A 25,618-nucleotide genomic window follows, 5' to 3' on the forward strand; every position below is an offset into this window, starting at 1 on the left:
CACAGCACAGGGGAAGTGCCCTGCAGGTCCTCACCACGCCAGGGACTATCCAAAATGACCAAGCGGAAGAACTCCCCTCAGAAGAATCTCCAGGAAATAACAACAGCTAATGAGCTGATCAAAAAGGATTTAAATAATATAACAGAAAGTGAATTTAGAATAATAGTCATAAAATTAATCGCTGGGCTTGAAAACAGTATACAGGACAGCAGAGAATCTCTTGCTACAGAGATCAAGGGACTAAGGAACAGTCACGAGGAGCTGAAAAACGCTTTAAACGAAATGCATAACAAAATGGAAACCACCACAGCTCGGCTTGAAGAGGCAGAGGAGAGAATAGGTGAACTAGAAGATAAAGTTATGGAAAAAGAGGAAGCTGAGAAAAAGAGAGATAAAAAAATCCAGGAGTATGAGGGGAAAATTAGAGAACTAAGTGATAAACTAAAAAGAAATAATATACGCATAATTGGTATCCCAGAGGAGGAAGAGAGAGGGAAAGGTGCTGAAGGGGTACTTGAAGAAATAATAGCTGAGAACTTCCCCGAACTGGGGAAGGAAAAAGGCATTGAAATCCAAGAGGCACAGAGAACTCCCTTCAGACATAACTTGAATCGATCTTCTGCACGACATATCATAGTGAAACTGGCAAAATACAAGGATAAAGAGAAAATTCTGAAGCAGCAAGGGGTAAACGTGCCCTCACATATAAAGGGAGACCTATAAGACTCGTGACTGATCTCTCTTTTGAAACTTGGCAGGCCAGAAAGAATTGGCACGAGATTTTCAGGGTGCTAGACAGAAAAAATATGCAGCCAAGAATCCTTTATCCAGCAAGTCTGTCATTTAGAATAGAAGGAGAGATAAAGGTCTTCCCAAACAAACAAAAACTGAAGGAATTTGTCACCACTAAACCAGCCCTACAAGAGATCCTGAGGGGGACCCTGTGAGACAAAGTACCAGAGACATCACTACAAGCATAAAACACAGACATCACAATGACTCTAAACGCGTATCTTTCTATAATAACACTGAATGTAAATGGATTAAATGCGCCAACCAAAAGACATAGGGTATCAGAATGGATAAAAAAACAAGACCCATCGATTTGCTGTCTACCAGAGACTCATTTTAGACCTGAGGACACCTTCAGATTGAGAGTGAGGGGATGGAGAACTATTTATCATGCGACTGGAAGCCAAAAGAAAGCTGGAGTAGCCATACTTATATCAGACAAACTAGACTTTAATTTAAAGGCTGTAACAAGAGATGAAGAAGGACATTATATAATAGTTACAGGGTCTATCCATCAGGAAGAGCTAACAATTATAAATGTCTATGCGCCAAATACAGGAGCCCCCAAATATATAAAACAATTACTCATAAACATAAGCAAGCTTATTGATAAGAATGTGGTAATTGCAGGGAACTTTAACACCCCACTTACAGAAATGGATAGATCATCTAGACACACGGTCAATAAAGAAACAAGGGCCCTGAATGAGACATTGGATCAGATGGACTTGACAGATCTATTTAGAACTCTGCATCCCAAAGCAACAGAATATACTTTCTTCTCGAGTGCACATGGAACATTCTCCAAGATAGATCATATACTGGGTCACAAAACAGCCCTTCATAAGTATACAAGAATTGAAATTATACCATGCTTACTTTCAGACCACAATGCTATGAAGCTTGAAATCAACCACAGAAAAAAGTCTGGAAAACCTCCAAAAGCATGGAGGTTAAAGAACACCCTACTAATGAATGAGTGGGTCAACCAGGCAGTTAGAGAAGAAATTAAAAAATATATGGAAACAAATGAAAATGAAAATACAACAATCCAAACGCTTTGGGACGCAGCAAAGGCAGTCCTGAGAGGAAAGTACATTGCAATCCAGGCCTATCTCAAGAAACAAGAAAAATCCCAAATACAAAATCTAACAGCACACCTAAAGGAACTAGAAGCAGAACACCAAAGGCAGCCTAAACCCAGCAGAAGAAGAGAAATAATAAGGATCAGAGCAGAAATAAACAATATAGAATCTAAAAAAACTGTAGAGCAGATCAACGAAACCAAGAGTTGGTTTTTTGAAAAAATAAACAAAATTGACAAACCTCTAGCCAGGCTTCTCAAAAAGAAAAGGGAGATGACCCAAATAGATAAAATCATGAATGAAAATGGAATTATTACAACCAATCCCTCAGAGATACAAACAATTATCAGGGAATACTATGAAAAATTATATGCCAACAAACTGGACAACCTGGAAGAAATTGACAAATTTCTGAACACCCACACTCTTCCAAAACTCAATCAGGAGGAAATAGAAAGCTTGAACAGACCCATAACCAGCGAAGAAATTGAATCGGTTATCAAAAATCTCCCAACAAATAAGAGTCCAGGACCAGATGGCTTCCCAGGGGAGTTCTACCAGACGTTTAAAGCAGAGATAATACTTATCCTTCTCAAGCTATTCCAAGAAATAGAAAGGGAAGGAAAACTTCCAGACTCATTCTATGAAGCCAGTATTACTTTGATTCCTAAACCAGACAGAGACCCAGTAAAAAAAGAGAACTACAGGCCAATATCCCTGATGAATATGGATGCAAAAATTCTCAATAAGATACTAGCAAATCGAATTCAACGGCATATAAAAAGAATGATTCACCATGATCAAGTGGGATTCATTCCTGGGATGCAGGGCTGGTTCAACATTCGCAAATCAATCAACGTGATACATCACATTAACAAAAAAAAAGAGAAGAACCATATGATCCTGTCAATCGATGCAGAAAAGGCCTTTGACAAAATCCAGCACCCTTAATAAAAACCCTTGAGAAAGTCGGGATAGAAGGAACATACTTAAAGATCATAAAAGCCATTTATGAAAAGCCCACAGCTAACATCATCCTCAATGGAGAAAAACTGAGAGCTTTTTCCCTGAGATCAGGAACACGACAAGGATGCCCACTCTCACCGCTGCTGTTTAACATAGTGCTGGAAGTTCTAGCATCAGCAATCAGAGAACATAATGAAATCAAAGGCATCAAAATTGGCAAAGATGAAGTCAAGCTTTCGCTTTTTGCTGATGACATGATATTATACGTGGAAAATCCGATAGACTCCACCAAAAGTCTGCTAGAACTGATACATGAATTCAGCAAAGTTGCAGGATACAAAATCAATGTACAGAAATCAGTTGCATTCTTATACACTAACAATGAAGCAACAGAAAGACAAATAAAGAAACTGATCCCATTCACAATTGCACCAAGAAGCATAAAATACCTAGGAATAAATCTAACCAAAGATGTAAAGGATCTGTATGCTGAAAACTATAGAAAGCTTATGAAGGTAATTGAAGAAGATTTAAAGAAATGGAAAGACATTCCCTGCTCATGGATTGGAAAAATAAATATTGTCAAAATGTCAATACTACTCAAAGCTATCTACACATTCAATGCAATCCCAATCAAAATTGCACCAGCATTCTTCTCGAAACTAGAACAAGCAATCCTAAAATTCATATGGAACCACAAAAGGCCCCAAATAGCCAAAGGAATTTTGAAGAAGAAGACCAAAGCAGGAGGCATCACAATCCCAGACTTTAGCCTCTACTACAAAGCTGTCATCATCAAGACAGCATGGTATTGGCACAAAAACAGACACATAGACCAATGGAATAGAATAGAAACCCCAGAACTAGACCCACAAACGTATGGCCAACTCATCTTTGACAAAGCAGGAAAGAACATCCAATGGAAAAAAGACAGTCTCTTTAACAAATGGTGCTGGGAGAACTGGACAGCAACATGCAGAAGGTTGAAACTAGACCACTTTCTCACACCATTCACAAAAATAAACTCAAAATGGATAACGGACCTAAATGTGAGACAGGAAACCATCAAAACCTTAGAGGAGAAAGCAGGAAAAGACCTCTCTGACCTCAGCCGTAGCAATCTCTTACTCGACACATCCCCAAAGGCAAGGGAATTAAAAGCAAAAGTGAATTACTGGGACCTTATGAAGATAAAAAGCTTCTGCACAGCAAAGGAAACAACCAACAAAACTAAAAGGCAACCAACGGAATGGGAAAAGATATTCGCAAATGACATATCGGACAAAGGGCTAGTATCCAAAATCTATAAAGAGCTCACCAAACTCCACACCCGAAAAACAAATAACCCAGTGAAGAAACGGGCAGAAAACATGAATAGACACTTCTCTAAAGAAGACATCCGGATGGCCAACAGGCACATGAAAAGATGTTCAGCGTCGCTCCTTATCAGGGAAATACAAATCAAAACCACACTCAGGTATCACCTCACGCCAGTCAGAGTGGCCAAAATGAACAAATCAGGAGACTATAGATGCTGGAGAGGATGTGGAGAAACGGGAACCCTCTTGCACTGTTGGTGGGAATGCAAATTGGTGCAGCCGCTCTGGAAAGCAGTGTGGAGGTTCCTCAGAAAATTAAAAATAGACCTACCCTATGACCCAGCAATAGCACTGCTAGGAATTTATCCAAGGGATACAGGAGTACTGATGCATAGGGCCACTTGTACCCCAATGTTCATAGCAGCACTCTCAACAATAGCCAAATTATGGAAAGAGCCTAAATGTCCATCAACTGATGAATGGATAAAGAAATTGTGGTTTATATACACAATGGAATATTACGTGGCAATGAGAAAAAATGAAATACGGCCTTTTGTAGCAACGTGGATAGAACTGGAGAGTGTGATGCTAAGTGAAATAAGCCATACAGAGAAAGACAGATACCGTATGGTTTCACTCTTATGTGGATCCTGAGAAACTTAACAGGAACCCATGGGGGAGGGGAAGGAAAAGAAAAAAAAGAGGTTAGAATGGGAGAGAGCCAAAGCATAAGAGACTGTTAAAAACTGAGAACAAACTGAGGGTTGATGGGGGGGTGGGAGGGAGGAGAGGGTGGGTGATGGGTATTGAGGAGGGCACCTTTTGGGATGAGCACTGGGTGTTGTATGGAAACCAATTTGTCAATAAATTTCATTAAAAAAAAAAAAAGGAAAATCTGAATGCAAAAGCTCTTTTTAAAAGAAAGCTTTCTTTCACTCCCTTGGATTACATAAGGCTATTATGGCCTAATATTCCTGGGGAGACCAGTTCGTGATTAGTTATTGTGATTTTGTAGATACTATGCGGTTTAAAATATACAAATTTGGCTTCTAAGGGACTTTATGGTGTTTGAATAGTACTTTTTTGCCCAGATGTTATTTACATTCATTTACTTATCAAGCACTTTATTCCTTTCTAAAGAAAAGCTAAATCCCAGCATAGCTCAAAACCTTCATGTTGTGATTAGTGACATTCATGTTAATGAGGTTGCACATAGTAATCTCTCAATATGAATCCTGAAACATGTTCTCTATTAAGGGCATGAAAATTCCATTAATATCTAAAATGTAAAAACTTATCTAAGCAACAATTCACATAGGTCAAGGGAAGCATTCCGTCCTTTCTCCAAGTAAAATTTTGGATTCTAAGATAAGGACCCACAAGGGGAAAATTCTTTCTCTCCTGCTCTAGAAGGATACTTCTAATGCTTTTGTAGTTGTTAATAAGCATGTCAGAAAAGTTGATGCCAACTGTATTTCTTCTCTCACCCTATTAAGAACTGACCCTATTAAGAGAAATATCTTACTAAAACTTAATCAGCAAAAGCAGGTGTTACAGGGAAGGTTAGATCTGTTGAAATCTGAAAGTGAGTCCAAATACCCTCTCTTTTCCAGGCACACAATAAATTAGTCCACAGGGCATATGAAATCTTCCCAGTCCATAATAATATTAGAGTATGCATTGTGTTATTGGCTGCAGCACAGAAATATTCTGATTTGACTCAGTTTAGTTCTTAGTCACCTGCCCCAAAGCTGCCCCTGCAGATTTGAAAATTTTGATAATTTCTGGCAGTGCAGTGGTACTCCTCCCCAATTATGTTACCACTTATTGTCTGGTAGTTGCAGAAGTGGCTCATGCTGCATTATGTTCCAAGAAAACTCAATCTGTAAGCCAGATTAAGGCCAGATCTGGTCTTGGACACAGTTCTGTGAGGTGGGAGTAGAGGGTGATGGCAGGGGCACTGCCAGGTGGGAAAGCTGGAACTTGCTGGGATAACACCGTAGAAGAATGATCCCATGTACATAGTGTTTTCATTCACCATTCCCTTGAAAATGGAATGGGGAGAGTAAGTGGGCGTGGGGGCAAGGAAATGTTTCAATTTCTTAGCATACACATTTTCATTTCTTTGGTGATGTGTAAATCATAGTAAAATTTGGATCATCTCAGAATTATCAACTGAAGGACTAATAAAGGTATATTTTCAACAAGGAAAGTACATCATTTTCAAAGAAATCCCACCTTTCATGCTCATATTTCATATGGGAAGGATTTTATATCATCATGAATATAAGTACCATTTCCTGTGTGTGTATTCTTTGATTTTAATTAGTATTCTCTGAACTGTTGTTGGCCCAACTGTATTTGCATGATCAATCCTGAACTCAAGGACTCAGTAATTGTTATTTTTCTTGGAAAATATTTTTGTGAATATTGGTGGCAATTCAGTTTGAGGTTCTCCCATCATATATTGTACTTCACTAACTACACCCTGTTTATATCTTAACATCTAGGGAGTTAAAATAATTAATATTTGGGGCCTCATTTCCTACAAGTAGGCAGTAAAATAGGAAGTATTTAAGTAGTGGGGGTTGAGGACTTACATACCAAATTGTGTGAACTGCCAAAGAAAAGTTTGAAAGGAGTACAAAGTGTTTCAAGTTTAAGTGTCTTTATTATATGTTTATTCAAAGCTAAATTAGTTCTCTTAAGTTTTAAATTAAAATGCAAAATGAAAAACATTTTCTGAGTAATCTTTTATAATATTTAGCAAATATGACCTAGTTTAATTTTTTTAGAAATCTTGCTTAAAATACCTTTGTTGTACTTTCTAACATGGAAATATTACTTGTAGGCTCTGCTGTGAAAATAAATATTGTAGAGATGTTAGATTTATGCTTAATTAGTCTTTATTGATTTTTAGATTTTAGAATTCTTATTGTGGCCATAATCTAATTTCTTTTCTTTCTTTCTTTCTTTCTTTCTTTCTTTCTTTCTTTCTTTCTTCTTCTTCTTCTTCTTCTTCTTCTTCTTCTTCTTCTTCTTCTTCAAGGAATAGTGAGGTGATGGCAAAGTGAAACAGTGAATACATTCCATTTTTATTCTTGCTTTTCTAAACTTTTCAAATATTTTCCTCTCATGAGCTGCAGAGAAAACCTATCTTCATCAAGGAGTTACCATGCTGATATGTTGAACATTCCTAATACTCCTTAAAAAGTGAGGAAAAAATAAACGTATCAAATGTCAAATAGCATATAAAAATTTCTCCTAAAAAACCAAGAATAACAGTTGATCATATTCTCGCTTATCATATGTCCAGTAGGAGTTTCCCATTAAAAAACAAAACAAAAAACAACAAACACTAACAGAATAAAGCTGATCTCTGAGACATTTTAATATAATTTATACTAAAACCATAGTTAAAAAGAAGCTGTTTGCACTTGATGGGACAGTCCAGAGAGGGGAAATGCAGGGCTTAACACCAGTTGATATGTGAAGGCTCTGAGGGTTTCATTGTTCAGAGTCACTGTACACCAGCTATGAGTGTCTATGATACTGTGACAAACACTGTCTTAGGCAGCTTTATCAGGGTGATCAAGAGCTTATGTAGACCTGTTGGACTCTGATAATCATAGCACATCTCTAAAAGAAGTAAGAGCAAAGAAGAATGTGTCTAGAGAAGAGCTAGAATGGTAATCCTTCATTCATTAATAATAACTGACACTTATGGAGTACTTACTATGTTAGGGACACTGTGCTAAGCCCATTGTGTTATCCCACTTACTGTTACTTAATTCTCACAGTTATCTGTGTGTGTGGACACCTCCTTTACTCCATAGCCTGTGTCAGAGATTGAAGATTCAGAAAATTAAAGTTGATTCACTTAAAATCAGTTCATAGAAGGAAGAGCTGAAGGAAGCAGGGGTGATTTCCCAAAGACAAAATGATTGGGAGCATAGTTGATGGCTGTGCTGGAGCCCAAAGGGCTGTTGTGAGTGTGCCAGGGGGAGTGGCTCTTCAGTGCGGAGGAAGAGGGGATAAATGCATAAAAAGATCAGAAAGCAGATATCGGTTACTCTAGGGAAATGAAGATTGTTACCTAATTTGAAGATTCAACAAATAGTGTGTTCTGTGGAGGATATAAAAACTGGACACGGTGTCTGCCATGAGATCAAGAAACCTGCAGACTTAAGGAGAATAGTAGGTATGTGGGCAGGAGGGTAGCTTGTGATAGGAGACTGAGGACTGACCTGATGCTTGTCTTCTGTTTGGGGACTGGGAAGTGATGAGAAGCCAGCAGAGATTTATGTTGCTCTGGAGGGACCTGGTAAAATATGACACTTGGGTTGACCTTAAGGTGGTAAGGATGAGACAGATGGAGCCAAAAGTAGGAACAGTGTAGTGTCAGCTGGCTTCAGGCACAGAGATGGAGGTAAGAAGCCATTGACATTTTGTCAGTGGGAAGTGTTTAGGTTTGCTGTGGCACAGGCTATCTGAAGGGAAGGAAAGGAAGTGAAAGCTGAACAGCTGGGTACAGTCCTGATCATGAGAGCTCTGAAGACCAAAATAAACTATCAACTCTTAATTCTATAAGGTTGGGAAATCATGGAGGATTTATGATGAGAAAGATGGTTTTAGGAAATTATTGTTAACAGCTAAATTTTGCTTTTTATAAAATGGTGCACTTCTGTCACTAAAAATGTGGCAGTCAAGATGACATTTGGAGGAGGCATGCTGGAAAGGGGAAGGTTTTAAAATCTGTGGTCACTTACATGCCTGAGACTGACATGTCCTCATCATGGTGACTGGATTTTGTGGGATGTGCCTGGCCTATTCTGGGGGCACTCCATGAACCCTGATGAAGGAAGACTACATCTTTGATGGTCTTTGATACAACTGTAGGGGATGATCTGAAACAAAATTTTATATCATCTGTTGAATAAAGATACATTTCTGTAGCAGAATGATAAAAGTTCTAGGATTTTTACTATAATAAAATATGTAGGATTGTTTTTTAAAGGGTTTGCCTGATTGCTTGATTCAACTGTTGCTTCTCCAGACCTTTCATTCTTTCTGTTACTATTTTCTCCTTTGTCTCTTAGAATAACTGAAAGAAAGTAATGATGAACACAAATTTGCTGTCATCCTTTTGGTTAGCTTTAATGTTTTTTTTAAACTTTTTTTAATGTTTACTTATTTTTGAAGGAGAGAGAGACAGAGTGTGAGCAGGGGAGGGGCAGACAGAGAGGGAGACACAGAATCCGAAGCAGACTCCAGGCTCTGAGCTGTCAGCACAGAGCCCGACACAGGGCTCGAACTCGCAAGCCATGAGGTCATGACCTGAGCCGAAGTCGAATGCCCGGCCGACTGAGCCACCCAGGCGCCCCAGCTTTAATGTTTTAATTATAATTGCTGAAATTATATCCAAAAATGCAATTATTGAACATTTCTGAAAAAAAGCCAAACAGCAGCTTGCAGTAATGCCAAACCAAAGTTGAATTCTTGAAGTATTTTAAAATATGCTTTCTTAATGTCTCTATGAAATTCCATACTGCTTAGATGAAGACTTCTCAGCTGTTTCAGCCTTTTTGAGAATCTGTAGATCCATTCAGAAAAATTTACCAATGAGTATGTGAATAGTCTTTGAAGGCAATTACAGGCAAGTTCACCAGCCCCATGAAGGTGATCCATTGAGTTCCCCTGCTTCAGTAAGAAACTCTGACTTTAGAAGGATTTAATGGTTTACAGAAATCTCACTCCCAAAGATTTGAAGTTGGCACAGAAAGATGTATGTATATAGTTAAAACAGTGGTTTTCTTGGGGGGTGGAGTATGCAAACAAATGCCTTTAGAGGTAAAAAGTTATATGGAAGCCAAGAAAAAATTAAAGAAATTTTACAATGCTGCTGAATCCACACATATTTCTCAAAGGTCCTGTAAACATTACAACACATTTATCAAGGAATATCTGAAGGTGCCAAGATACTTCCAGTAATGTACCAGAATAAACATGACCATAAGATAAAAATACATTTACATAATAACCTGTGAGGTCAGGGTGAAGACCAGAAAGAAGATGAAAGGGGGGAGGGGAGGGGAGAAGAGAGGAAGGAAGGGAGAGAAAAGTACACTATAGGTCTCTGCTATAGTTGTGTAATTGACTTGTGTTGAACAATAAGAAGAAATCAATCTTTTCAAAAGAGTGTCTGCTAAGACCTAAGGAATAGTATTCTTTAACCTATATAAGGCATGGAGTCTACCCTCTAAAAGTTAGAGCTGTTATGAAGAAAAGAAACAAGACCAAATATTGAATGGCAGCTTCTCTACTTCACCATGCCCAATCCTCTGTGCATTTTGTCATCAAAAGAAGATAAGGGGGGTGCCTGGGAGGCTCAGTCAGTTAAGCGTCTGACTTCGGCTCAGGTCATGATCTCACAGTTCATGGGTTCGAGCCCCGCGTCGGGCTCTATGCTGACAGCTCAGAGGTTGGAGCCTGTTTCAGATTCTGTGTTTCCCCCTCTCTATGCCCCTCCCCCATTCGTGCTCTGTCTCCCTCTGTCTCAAAAATAAACATTAAAAACAATTTTTTTTAAATAAAATTAAAAAAAAAGAGAGAAGATAAGGAATTGGTGGGAAAGGTGTTAGCAGTCTTGGTCTGAGAGAAAATAGAATTAACTCCAAAAGATTTAAATAAACTCTAATGACAGACAGAGTAAAGGGACAAGAAAATGGAGTTGCACTCATGCAAATGCTGGTTCAGCTTCCTGGTCATAAAGTGGGACAAAGCCAATGATGGAGAGAGAATGGCCCTGGGACAGTGGCTAGTAGAGTACAACCATGTACATTCTCAACTCTTGGACTTCCCTGCTGAGAAGACAAAGAAAGTGTTATTGTCATCCTGGTGAAACTGTTATGAGGGCACCATCCTTTGAGGTTATTATTTATTTATATTAATGGGTGGTTTAATCACACCCTGAGAATGATATGTAAATAATGCTTTTCTTGTGGGGACGTTGGAGAATTCTTTCAAGAAAGAGCACTAAATTCCCATTACCAGGATTGTTGTTATTTCCATTTATTTTGGAAACAGTTGCTGAAGAAAGAAAGACATGTGGCCATAAATGTTTAAAAGAATTCCATGTGTAGTTAGTGGTGGCTGTAAACATATGGCCTTCACCAAGTATTTGAACTCTGTTCCAACCATGTCTTTCAACTGCTGTGAACCCCATCATTATATATTCCTGCTCCATTTTCATTGACGAAGTCTGTGTTCAGAGCCAAATTACATTGATAAAATATTGAGTAATGGCCCAACAAATAAAAAGAGGTAAAGTTCATAAACTGCATGGCAAAAAGTCTGCCACAGAATTGTAGATGAGAAAGAAAGAACTTTTCAAGCTGAAAAAACACTTGCCATTATCATTAACCTTTGTAAAGGTCTAAATTTTTTAAGGGAATTCTTAAAACATGCTTAGAAAACAAGGACTTTTGACTTAATATTTAAAGTATAAGAATGTGATTTGATTTCAGGACTTTAGTGATACAGGTAACCTTCTTTTAAGGTATGAGGTTTTTTTTCCCACATTATAATGTATACTTTTTCATGTTAAATACAGAAGAGTTTCAAGCATAAAATAAAATAAAAATGACCTGAGAACTTATTACTTAGAAGTAATCATTATTGGTTGTTTTCCTTTTTATTCTGTTCAATATATGTGTATCCCTACAATAAAATTATGGTACTCTGATTCTTTATTAATATTTCCATTGTGGGGCGCCTGGGTGGCTCAGTTGTTGAGCATCCAACTCTTGATTTGGGCTCAGGTCATGATCCCGGGCTTGTGGGATCGAGCCCCATGTTGGGCATGGTGCTGGCTTGGAGCCCTACTTAAGATTTTTCTCTCTCTCTCTCCCTTTGCCCCTCTTCCCAACTCGCACTGTCGTTCTCTCTTTAAAAAACAAATTCCAGTACTTCATTATTCTCCAGACATTTTGTGCCAGTTTTTATTTCCATAAAAAGTATATGTTATAAAAATTATGTTAGCTTGCCTAATTATATCTTCATTGGCCTTATAATTTAAAGTCACCCCCCAATTTTATGAATAAAAAATGTTTAGTAAGGTTGAACTTTATTCAAGTTTATATATTTTATTGACCATTTTTCTTTTGAATCATTTATCCATGCCTTTTGCTTATTTTCCTATGGGACAATTAGTGGGGGTTAAAAAAAATTTTTTTTTCAACATTTATTTATTTTTTTTGGGACAGAGAGAGACAGAGCATGAACGGGGGAGGGGCAGAGAGAGGGAGACACAGAATCGGAAACAGGTTCCAGGCTCTGAGCCATCAACCCAGAGCCCGAGGCGGGGCTCGAACTCACGGACCGCGAGATCGTGACCTGGCTGAAGTCGGACGCTTAACCGACTGCGCCACCCAGGCGCCCCATAGTGGGGGTTTTTGTTGTTGTTTTGTTTTTAACTTATAGGAGCACTTTGTAGAGAAACAAATATATTTAATAAGATCAATTTCACAAATACTGTATGATTCCACTTCGATTAGGCAGAATCATAGAGGAGAGAAAGTAGAATGGTGGTTGCTGTGGGCTGAGGCAAAGGAGTATTACCTTTGGATAAATGTCTGGTAAATCCTGATTTAAAAATTTTTAGACTTCAAGGTAACTTTAGATATTTTTTTTAAGAAAAATAAAGGACCATTTTGAAGTTATTTGATAATTTAATTTATATTTTTTTGCCCCAGAAGATATAAATGTCTTAGGACTAAGAGATTAAGACCCTTGGTTCCAGCTTACTCAAAACAGTCATCAAAAAAGTATGGAAGAAACAAATAATATACAGAATAGTGTTGCAGTTGAAGACAGGGGTATGACAGTTGTCTTCAGTATGTGTGACTGCATTAAAAAAAAAAATTAACAGCTATTCAGCTATTCTGTAGAAAGTGGGAGTAAGAAGAACGGATTGGCAGATAGGCATTTTCCAAATAATTTAAGGCTCATTTACTTATTAGATACTTTTAGTTTTCATGAAAAATTAACTTTCCTGATACCATGAACAAGCTGGGAATAGTCTAACACCTAGAGTTACCCTTAATTAACTGTTCTTCAGTGCAAGCTATGGAAATTTCTCAGTAGATCTTACAACAAAGAAGAGAGGAAAGGTGGAGAGTTTTTATGCCAGTCTCAGGCTGGCAAGTTACTTTTAGAACTGAATTCCTGGGGTGCCTGGGTGGTTCAGTTGGTTAAGCATCCGACTTTGGCTCAGATGATGATCTCACTGTCTGTGAGTTCAAGCCCTGCATCAGGCTCTGTGCTGACAGCTCAGAGCCTGGAGCCTGCTTCAGATTCCGTCTCCCTCTCTCTCTGCCCCTCCCCTACTGTCTGAAAAATAAATAAACATTAAAAAATTATTGAAACTGAATTCCTAAGAGTTTTGCTGTTTCTTACATACATTCTTAATTGTACCTCAAATATCTTCAGAATTTCTAGTTTTTAAATTTCTTCTCTTAGTAGGCCAAAAATAAAACAAAGAAATCATGCATGTGGTATGATGTGGTCAAGTCTTCATTTACAGGACTTCCCTTGTCTAATGTGTGTGAACCCTTAAATGCATAGTTGCTTTTGGTAATGATAGCCAGCATGTATGTTAGGATTGTTCATGAATAGTCCCAGCTGTTGTAAAAAAGAACAGTCTGCCCTGGCCACAGATAAGAGCACTTTGGGTTTAGACCACAGGCCGTACCATGGGGACCTGCCATGTACACTGTGAACATCAGTATTCCTTGGAGAGAGAATGACAATTAGTCACATCTGGCTCCTCGAAATTCTTGCATAACTTGCTGTTATCTCAGTTCAGTCTCCTGGGAAGGCTTTATCTTGGCACATGCCTGCATCCCCACTGCAACATTCCCTCCTTCATTAGACCACTGCGACTCCTGTTCCATTTCAGAGGGCCAGCATTCAATTTGGGCTCTCCTTCTCATCCTGGGTACTGGGTTATTGTTTTTGTCATGTCTTATGTCTTGGGTTTTGTTCCCACTGTCACAAGTGTCCTCCGTCTCTAGCACCCTTGCAGTAACCTAGCACTGCAGAAGCTTTCTGTACAATTGTTACATACAAATCATTCAGACTATCCCAGATTTCCTCCTGGCATTTAAGTTTCCTTTTCTCCCTCTTCCCAGAATCCTTGTCCTTATCTCTGGAGTATAAAGCTCAGATGCCAAAAGACTTCAGAAACTAATTGAGTTAGGCTTTGTGTTTGTAGCTTTCTTTTTCCACGCTCCATGTTCCAGAGCTAGATTTCTCTTGTGCTTTGGATTTTTCTTCTCCTCTTTCTGCCTGAACAGCAAATCTGCAGTTATGCTTGGAGTTTAGTTTATAGTGCATAAGATAAAGTGGTTTGTAAGATAAGGTAGTTTACTCTTTCCTAATTCTCACACTTCTTAAATCCATCTGTTCTTGATTATTTCACCTATTATGCCTTGATTTTGCTTTATACTTTGTTTGCATTTTGTTCTTCTCTGAAATTGTTTCTAGAGTCCATAATTGTTTCTAAGTCCATAAAACTTGTTTCTAACTACATAAAAGCTTTGATAAGGCACATAGGAATCTTAAACAGAGAAGAGACATATGCCAGTTTACCTCTTCCTTCTCTCTTTCCTTATTTCCTCCTAAACTTAAAACAACAGAGAACAATTAGAAGAGTGTATTGTCACTGTATTTTGAATGGTTTTATTGATGATTATATTGGAGATATAGGCATTCCATCAGTAAAAGTTCTTGTATATCTTATAACTAGCTGTGAATTTTCTCTGGCTAAAAGCTCTTTTCTACCTAGTTGGTAAAGGCTCCATAGGCTCCATCTTGGCATGTGGACACACTCTTTCATTTAGCAAGAACCTGCCTAAAATTGTCATTACTATAGTGTGAAGGCACCTCCTCCCTAGTCATTGCCAAATAGTTGAACTGAGAATTGTCTTCAGGAACTAGTTATACTTTCTATTGTTTGATTTGTTCATGTCACGTATGCCACTATCATGTCAAGAATACTTCCTCTGGAGCGCCTGGGTGGCACAGTTGGTTAATCATCCCACTCTTGATTTCTGCTCAGGTCATGATCTCATGGTTTGTGAGTTTGAGCCCCACATCTGGCTCTGCACTGATAGTGCTGAACCTGCTTGGGATTCTCTCTCTCCCCCTCTCTCTCTGCCCCTCCCCTGCTTGACCTCTTTCTCTCTCAAAAATAAATAAATAAACAAACATTAAAGAAAAAAGAATACAGTTCCTCTGTTGAGCATTAAGTTTCATTCGGCCATATGGAATTTTGAATAGGAAGTTATCCTGAGGCATCATGGCATGTAAACTGATTGTGGGTATCAATGGAAACATATTTTTCTCATGAAAACTAGGTTTTTATTTTGAAACACATTTGCTTTTGCACTTCTCTCTCTTTTCATTCCCCTTCTCTTCTAATTGACTAGGAAGGAGATTGATTTTTTCTGTTTTAAAATAAGGCAAATACGGATGATTTTATGCCTTATTCTAAAGCAGCACAGTAAGTTTGGGGAATGCCTGCAACAGGTAGATTTGTTTTTTTCTTGATCCCAGTTGTAATATCTGATGTGTTATAGGTGCTTGCCACTATTTTCCCTTAAATACTCAAAGCTTCAGTTCTTCCACCTACTCTTCAAATATACTCCTTTTTATTCTCAGTTTATTAGAATTCTTGTCAAAGACCATTCCTTGAAAGAATCTGGAGTCTGTATTACTGGCTTCAAAATTAAAGTATGTTGACTTCCTGTCATTCTGTTTCATTCCTTTAAAATAATTTCTAGTCAGATTTAATGAGTCAGTTCAGGTTTTCTCTATCTGTTGATAAAGTATATCTTCACTGAAAAATGTGATATTGGTATGTTATTTGACCTGTTATAACATTTTTTTAAAGGAAAGTCTGTTTCTCAAGAGGTTAGAAGGAAAATTTTATTTCACAGAAAAATGTGGGTTGTGGCCCCATGATTATGAGTCAAATTCACTTTTGCTGATCAGCAGTGATTTGCCAGCTTAAAGGAAAAGTGATCAAAGTAGCACGTGGATTGGGTGGTATCTAATTTTGAACTGTGACAAGGCTCAGATAGAGTTTGAAGTAGACTCCCATCTCCATAGAGGGTTTTCACTGCATTTGTTTGGTGCCTACAAGCACATTATTCATGAAATTTCAGTGGAGTGAACACCAAATTTCACCTATATTGATGCAGAATTAATTGCATTCTTAGAGTGTGAAAAACAAGAGGAAAGCCCAAGCTGCCACTCTGAAGCCGGTCATGGATCACGGCAGATCACTATTTCACACATTTGTGTTTACTGCCAGTTTAAGTAAACTATAGTTTACTTAATAGTTTAAGGCTCTTGGAAACATTAACATTATGATGTCTTGGGTAAGCTGCTTATCATGAAATACCAAAAACTTGGAGAACAAAGTTGTTTATGAAGTTAGTTTTATTGAAGAATGTTATAGTACTGCTTTACACTGAAGACATTTAGATTTATTTGGAAGTATAATGATGTTCTGACCAAACTCCCTCATTGAAGAAACTCTACTCCAGAGATTCAGTGACTTTTCCAAGGTAACAGACCTTGTTTATGACTTACAATTCAGAATTTATTATCATAATTGTAGACTTTACATATTTCCCCCCACAATGTAACCTTTTACTTTTGCAGAGTCAGTCATTAAAACTTTTAATACATCCTGCATGATATCTGCTGGCTTTTCCCTATGTAATCCAAGTCAATCAGTACCCTTGAGATGTCCAGGGCTTTTTTAGAGTTTTGGTTTATATTTGCTGTTTGATAAAATCCATACCCTACAGTCACAGTCTTCCTTATAGGAAAAAAAAAATTGACCCATTACTGCTTTAGAACTACTTGCTAGTTGTGGATATATTCCCAGTATTGTGGGGAATTTTGGAGCAAGGTGGAGATACCTCTCTGCCTTTCAACACTGACAACTCCTGATGGTGTTGATGGATCCAGTCCCAGCCAATGCCCTCCTTTTTAGACAGTTTTAAAGGCTAAGGCTTCTTAGAAAGAACTTGAAATAAAACTGAAGAGGTCTCCCAGCCAAAAGAAAGTGAATTCTGGGGCACCTGGGTGGCTCAGTCTGTTAAGCATCTGACTTTGGCTCAGGTCATGATCTCATGGCTGATGGATTTGAGCCCCACATCTGGCTCTGTGCTGACAGCTCAGAGTCTGGAGCCTGCTTTGGATTCTGTGTCTTCCTCTATCTGCTTCTCCCCTGCTCTCGCTCGCTCTCTCTCTCTCTCTCTCTCTCTCTCTCTCGAAAATAAATAAACATTAAAAAAAAAAAAGGAAAGTGAATTCTGTCTACTCTTATGGATTTGAGGCTAGTTTGATATACATGCATAAAATGTACTAAAGCCATCTTGATTTCAGGCCATGATATGACTTTTCTTCATAAACAAATGACTGTAATATGATCTTTTATTTTGGGTGTTGTGGGTGGGAGGAGTCAGGTTAGTTAAACAAGGATTTTCTGTTCTCTCTTCAAGAGAACATGCTGAGAAATGAAAGCATTGCATTGAATTTTGGGTGTTGAATCTTTTCTCAACCGTACTCAATCATGGAGACAAGAAAGTAGCTACAAACAAATCATTGGTGAAACAGTGATGGCTTAAATCTATCATATGTCAACAACTCATTACTTTCTTTTTTTTCTTAATTTTTTAAAAATGTTTATTGATTTTTGAAAGAGAGACAGAGAGAGTGGGGCAGAGAGAAGGAGTCACAGAATCTGAAGCAGGCTCCAGGCTTCACGCTGTCAGCACAGAGCCCCACGTGGGGCTTGAACTCATGGAGTGTAAGATCATGACCTGAGCTGAAGTCGGACACTTAACCGACTGAGCCACCCAGGCGCCCCTCATTACTTTCTGTAGCATTATAACTACAATGAAAATGGCTGACATGAGTCTTTTCTATAGATTTTGCTCTGGGACAGGAATGAAAGGGAAAGGAAGTTTCAACTTGAGGAAAGAAGGAAAAGGCAGTAAAAATTTCACTGATGTTTCCAGGAACGGGAATGATTCCAAGGATGGGAAACCAGAGAGTACAACCAGAGTACCAAGAGATAAACTTTTAAAACCATTACTAAACTTCACTTAAGTTCATATAACATCCCAACTCTTTTAAATATTTATCTTTACTGAAAATATGGTTTTTAGCATGTATTCTTATAAGAACAATTGTTGCCTTATCAACTCCTTATGAATTTCCACATGGAAGTCATAGAAACCTTTTTGCTCAAAGGTTTACCTCTTTTGCAGTATGCACATGTAAAATACCCATTTTATACCCATCTTCATACAGCTTCATACAACCTATTGAAGGTTGGACCACCCTCTGGTCTTCCTCTCTTCCATAGGGTTACACCACAGATTTGGGAACAAATTGATGGGACAGGAATCTAAAACCCCAAATCTGGAAGGACATCTGACAGTTCTCTATATTTTTATAGAGGTACTGAGATCAGGATATTTGAAGTCAAAACTGTCTGGGGAAGTGCAGGACATATGATCACCTTAGATATGAAGTTTAGGTTCTTCCTATCGATTTCCATCTCCTTCCTCTGTATAGGTAGCCATTTCCAAAAAATAGGGGCACCTTCAGTCCATTCACCTACTGTTTTACTTATAATCTACTACTTGGCTGGCATCATGGAAGTTATAAAACCAATTAAGACAATCCTTGTGTTTAGAGCACTTGAGGGTTGATTATAAAGCAATGAATATTATTTTTAGAGCAAATATCTTAAAATTTTCATGCCCAAATTGGTGGTGTCCTTCAAAGTAATTATTTTGAGGGAGGGGAAGACTATACATTTATTCCCTATTACTGTACCATCTTTCAACAATCTTTATAGATGGGCTTTTCTTTACTTTTATATTTATTAATATAGTTAATTCTTTGGCTTTTCTCCATCAAGTATTTCCAGAATGGGTCTTAATAAAACCTCAGTCCCATGTAGGACACGTTTAAACTATGAAATGGAACATTCATTGAATGTGGAGAACTGGATTTCAGGATTTAAAATAAGCATGTTAAGTTCAGCTTGGAATCAGAGTTCACATTCTATAGATATCTTTTGAGCAAGGACAAAGGAGGGAATGAAGAAGACACTATTTTTGGTTCATTAGCAGTATAAACCAGAATTTTGTCATATTTATTTTTCTCTACACTTATGAGACTTGATTATTTAAAGAACCATTTTCCAAACAAGTGCTAATTTGGGTCCTGGATACGACTTGATGTTACATGTTGGTGACTGTGTTGTGTGTATAGCTCTGTGTCCATTGATAATTTGTATTTTTGGTCAGTAGATGGTGCTCTTTCACTTTGAAATAAAATGTATTTTCTATTGAGGCTTTTGCTTTTTATTTTGCTTATTGTTTTGTTCATACAGAGATGGTAGAAATAAATTGGATCTGAGTCTCCTTGTCCACCTGGAGATGCATAGGAATTTTAATGTGATTATCCAATGTGTAAAGTAATAGATTTTCAGATTAGCATACCACTCAATACTTAACTGTTAATTTGTTAGTAAGAAAATATGTTTTCCCCTGTAGAACCATTTTATGTTATATATACTTGCCTGATACATAAGACACTACAATTATATCTTTTATGTGGTTTCATCTGCTGTGTCCTGTATTTGATTGAAGAATGACTTGGGAAACAAACAAAATGCCATTACTGGATCCTGGAGACCCAGGAACGTATATTTTAGCAAGTGCTACAATTCAGTGTGATCAGGTATGTTTTGAGAAGTGCCAGATTCTAATCCCCCAGGAGTAAGCATTTTCAATAGAGAATAACATCAGAGTCAGCATACAGTAATTGAAACCAAAGTCAAAGATAGCTGAGATCAAAATTTTGAATGTAGACTGCTCGGAATATAAATATTGCCTACAGGAGTTATAATGCATATAATAAAAATTATTGAAGAAAATGCTTTTTTTTTTTACATTACTATGGTAAAGTTGGTGATAATCCTACAGAGAACAAGTGGTTTCTGTTAGAATGCACCAAAGAGCAAGCAATGTGGACACAATGCCATACCACCTTGAGTTTGTTGGACATCGATTTTGCCCTACTTTTAGGACCCTTGCCTTATAATACTTGATACTTTAAACAAATTGTAAGGTCTTTCATCTTCACAGTGTCCCTGTTACATGGCAAGTGTCAGAGGAAGGATTAAAGAACGGGTTAAGGAAAAGAGTCTAAGGCCAAGGGCAGCTCCCAGGAGACAGTCTGGCGGGGTTGGTGGGGGGCTAGAGGTGATGGCATTGACTCAAAATACAGTTGCTGGAATGTCTCCCCAGGAAGCCAGATGCATTCCTTAGTTCTGAAGCTTGGTGGTGCACTGTTGTTGACTATGATTGTTCTGTCCTGGTCCTAAGAGCCAGTAGCTTTAGGACAGGGTTTCCTCCCTCCTTCCCATCTCTCCCATCTCTCCCATCTCTCCCATCTCTCCTATCCATCCATCCATCCTTCTTTCTTCCTTCCTTCCTTCCTTCCTTCCTTCCTTCCTTCCTTCCTTCCTTCCTTCCATCCATCCATCCATCCATCCACCCATGCATCCATCCTTCAGTTGCTCATTTTGACCTTGTTAATATGACATGCTCATCATGGCATTGATTTTCAGATGGACTGCTGGTTGAGGATGGGTAAGTCATGATACCAGGGAAGTACATGTACTTTGATAAAATTCCCACCAGGTGATTCTCTTTTCTTATCCTAGAGAATTGATGGTTTGGAATTCTCAGCTAATATTTCCTGACCCTGTTGTTGATCTGAGGTGTAGTTCAGTGTAGGATGGACTCCACAGAGAAGGTGGCGTGTTATAGGCAGTCAGTAAGATTGGCATCACTAATGATGGTGATGATGATGCTCTGTTATCCAGCTTTATTGCTTTCGTGATATCACTTTATCATAAGGCTAGTGGTATGGAACTTCTGGCTTACCTCAAAATGGTCTTGGTCTCTGTCAGGCTACCCATGGGGTAATAGAGCACCCTATTATGGCAGAGACTTAGAAAGAGAGAAGAGACACGTCCTCACCGGAGAGTTTTAGCTGTGATGTTTCCCTTCTGAAGATTCTAGCTTGGCCAGCTGTCTCATCTCCTCAAAGCTTTTACTCAGACCTCACTTTCTGAATCAGGCCTAATGCACTGACCCCTTCCCACAGCTGGTCCTCCTCATGCTTTTGTCTTGTTCTCCTCTTCATAACAGTTATGTTATAATACACTAGATAATTTGTTTATTTGATTCAGTTTTGTCTCCCTGTACAAGACTGTCAGCTCCATGTGGACAAAGGTCTTTTTCTTCACTAATATATCCCTTGGGCCCTAGAATAGTGCCTGGTACAGGAAATACTTGCTGAATGAATTAATGCTTTCCTTTATAACATTCTGTGGCTGTAATAAATAACACATATAGTATATATTAGCCATTTAACACTAATTCTGAATAAATATTAAATATTACTGAATGAAGATTATGTTTTATTCTGTTAACCTTGACCTGTAAAGATACCTTCCGAATTAGGTTAGCACATGGTTTAAAGTCTGGATGCAGAGTTGGAAGACATGAGATTATAATGAATGAGCCTATTGGTGGTTTTCTAGGGCAAGTTACTAACCTGCTCCATGCCTTAGTTTCCTCTGGAAATAACCTCACAGAACTGTGATTAAATTAGCTTATGGATTAAATGAGCTCATGCATCTAAAGCCCTAGATAAGGGCTTGGAGTATAGCAAGAATGTAGTCATAAATTGAATTTATAGATTCTTGTTTAAAAAAAATTATATGATAAACTTACTTTGCAGGTAAGTGATTTGGCCAGTTGTCAGAAGGAAAAGACCACACAGATAAATGTACAACTTGGGGATTTTCCATATTCCTGTCTTAATTGCAGTGTTAACACACCTAGAATGAATCAAATATTTAATTTCTTATGGAATCTATTTTCTTATATTGTAACATCAATTTTAAAACAAAGAGTTTTAGGGGTTTCACATGAGCCCTTTTTTGATTTCTTATAGATCCCCATATTAAGGTTTCTGGAAAGAAAGAAGATGTTAAGGAGGCCAAGGAAATGATCATGTCTGTCTTAGACACAAAAGTAAGTGAATGTTAAGGACACTCAGATGTCAGAACCTTGTCTCTGCAAGGGCTACTTCATGCTGTTATGAAAAGAACCATTTGGAGAAGAAAAACCAGGAGAAAGTAATGGTGGGTTTTAAAATAAGCATGTGTGTTTCTACAATGGATGTAAAATTCTGTTTAAAATTTGAATGGGTTCTGTCATGCTGGGTAATTGAGTGATATTTTCAGAAATCAACACTGACCCTGATTAGTGTGGGGCAAATAATGAAGTTTAGAAGAATTAGCATATTGCCTTTATGATGCCAGAATGATCTTCTATATAATTGTGCATGATGGCATGAAACCTGACAGTTTCTTTTGTAAGTTCTTTCTCTCTGCATGTATAGGTATAGAGAGATAATAGGGAAATTTAGATGTGTAAAAATATACACTCCCTTGTGAGAATTTATTCTAGTAAATATTTCTAAATCACTTAGTATATGTCAGGCACTTTGCTGAGCATTTTACAAATACTAATTTGTTTAATGCTTATAACTAAGTCAGCACAGAGATATTAGGGAATTTTCCCAGAATCTGTAGCTAATAAATGGAGAAGTGGGATTTAAATCCAGGCTGTCTGGTTCTTAACCACTGTGTTTTGCGACCTGATATTCCATTGAAATAGTTTCTGATCTCTTCCTTTTTTTTTTCCCCTTTTCTTGTTCTTTTAATTTTTGGAATTATTCACCTTCTAATTATTAAATATTCTAATTTTTTTCCCAAAAAAGAATGTATGTTCCCTGTATTTAAAATGCTAAACTAAAAGAAGAACAAAGTGTAAAGACCAAAGTATTTAATGGATATGTTTAAAATTTAAGAATTAAGATGTAAAAACTATTGATATTTTTAATGTCTTATTTTGACTTTTTAATTTTACTTTAAAAACTGAAGGACTGAAGAATTTTGATATTAGTCTTATAAATGAGAAAATATTTCATGTGTTTATAATTGTACAATACTGAATTTCCCAAAATTAAATACATAGATTCTAACATGACCACAGTTATTCATTATGTCTTAGAATTTTACATTTTGTTTTATTATAACTAATCTTACACTTTGTACTGGTTTATGTAAGCCGTGTTACTGCTATAGAGCTGTGCTTTGTTTTCCTTTCCTCACTCTTCTTCCTACCAGCAAGAATAGTAGATCTGCTCTGTAGTTTGGCCTATAGTAATGGACTGGTTGTGAAAACAATGCTTACAAATACCTTTTTAGTTTTGAGTTTTATTTTTATTGTTTTCTGTCACAGTTCAACAGTCCTACTAACATACATATATTCAGTCTTGCAGTTGTTTTCATCTGTTTTTAGTTATTTGAATTAAATGTTTCATGAATAATGTCTGTTAAAGAAAAAAATGAGTCGAGTAATTTATTTGTAACTCTGCCTGACTTTATTTAAATGATATTTTCCAAATAAATATCTTGTATAGCCAAAGAGAAATGATAGAAATTGCACATTTATAGATTAATATGATTCCAAAAAATCTGTAAGATTTCCCACCAGGTCGCTTGTTTTTAGTACTGTCCCCTTGGATAAAATGTGTTTTAAGGAGTTGTTCCTTCCTTTTGCATGCATCAAGAAATAATACATTATTTCCATGTAGAGCAATCGAGTCACTTTGAAGATGGATGTTTCACATACAGAACATTCTCATGTAATCGGCAAAGGTGGCAACAATATTAAAAAAGTGATGGAAGAAACAGGATGCCACATCCACTTTCCAGATTCCAACAGGAATAACCAAGCAGAAAAAAGCAACCAGGTGCTTTGTCTTTTCACATGAACTGTTATGGGACAGATTAAAGCTTTGATTTTCCATATGCATATCTTTTTTGGGAGATGAAAGCAAAAGAATAATCATGGAGATACCATATTGATTTTACTAATATGTGACTATACAGAAATGAATGAATAAGCAAACACCAGAATCAGACCTTTAAATGCAGAGAACAAACTGATGCTTCCTAGAGGAGAGGGGGGATTGGGCAAAATGGGTGAAGGGGAGTGGGAGTTACAGGCTTCCAGTTATGGAATGAGTAAGTCATGGAAATAAAAGGCACAGCATAGAGAATATAGCCAGTGGTGTTGTAATAGCAACATATGATGATAGATGGTAGCTATGGTGAGCATAGCATAGTGTATAAGCTTGTCAAATCACTGATGTTGTACACCTGAAACTAATGTAACATTGTGTGTCAACTATATGAAAAAATAAAAATAAATAAGAATGTATGACTCTTTCCCAGGAGATTGAAGGTGCTCTACTTTTTTAAAGAGATGAATTATAGGTAGGCCATAAAGTGCTTATCTCTGGTTGGTAGAAGAGAGGGGAGCAACATAAATGCGATGGCAATATAAAACGAAGTCCCTAAGGAAAGGCCCAGGGAGCATTACATTAGGAAAGGACCTACAGCCTTGCCTGGTCCAAGAACCTGTTCAGTGTGGGGATTCTGTTGGTAGCATCATACCCGTGGTTCTCCAGGGTACACCAGATCACCTGCTCAGAGGCCACGCACGAGTGCCCGACTCCCTCACGTTGGTGGAATTATGTTTCTCTTTAGTTTATACACGTTTTTTCTAGTTCTTGTATTTGGAAACAAATGAAACTTACCTGTCCATACAAAGCACTTTCAGTACTTGAAGAACAGATAGCATTATTTGTGTTATTTGGAAATTTTCTCTCTAATCACAATACTAGAAACTGTCAGCCTCAAAGATGAATAGGGTAGTCTTTTCTCTATGAGGACTAATGGTGATGGTGACACACACATAAGGAAGATAGATAGAAAGCAAGGGCAGTATTCAAAACATTTGACAATTGGTATGGCACGGGGCATGGTCCATTAGGAGCAGTGTCCTGGAGCCCTACACCCTTACTCTCATGCCAAGATTAATTCTTTTTTTGTTTTTTTTTTTTAATTTTTTAATGTTTATTTTTGAGAGAGAGAGCACAAACGGAGGAGGGCAGAGAGAGAGGGAGACACAGATTCCGAAGCAGGTTCTGGGCTCTCAGCTGTGAGCACAAAGCCTGATGTGGGGCTTGAACTCACGAGCCATGAGATAATGAGATGTGACCTGAGCTGAAGTTGAACGCTTAACTGAGCCACCCAGGCGCCCCCAAGATTAATTTTTTACTTGATGGATCGTGGGAAAGTTCAGGGGATCCCAGGAGAGAGCTGGAGGTGGTGTTGAAGCAATAGTTTTTTTTAACCAATTAGCATGAAGT

The 25,618-nt window shown here is 37.7% G+C and overlaps 1 protein-coding gene across 4 annotated transcripts in view; it reads left to right on the top strand.

Annotated features, from left to right (window-relative positions):
* The window catches only part of BICC1 (BicC family RNA binding protein 1), a 306,509-nt gene that overhangs the window by 244,685 nt on the left and 36,206 nt on the right, over positions 1–25,618 (top strand). For all 4 annotated transcript variants that reach the window (XM_043596375.1, XM_043596377.1, XM_043596376.1 and 1 more), the window contains exons 4-5: positions 22,286–22,365; positions 23,996–24,154. In XM_043596375.1, the coding sequence (XP_043452310.1) occupies positions 22,286–22,365; positions 23,996–24,154 (239 nt within the window). The remainder of the gene's footprint in view (positions 1–22,285; positions 22,366–23,995; positions 24,155–25,618) is intronic.

This window comes from Prionailurus bengalensis, chromosome D2, assembly GCF_016509475.1.
Source record: "Prionailurus bengalensis isolate Pbe53 chromosome D2, Fcat_Pben_1.1_paternal_pri, whole genome shotgun sequence".
NCBI classification, from domain to species: domain Eukaryota; kingdom Metazoa; phylum Chordata; class Mammalia; order Carnivora; family Felidae; genus Prionailurus; species Prionailurus bengalensis.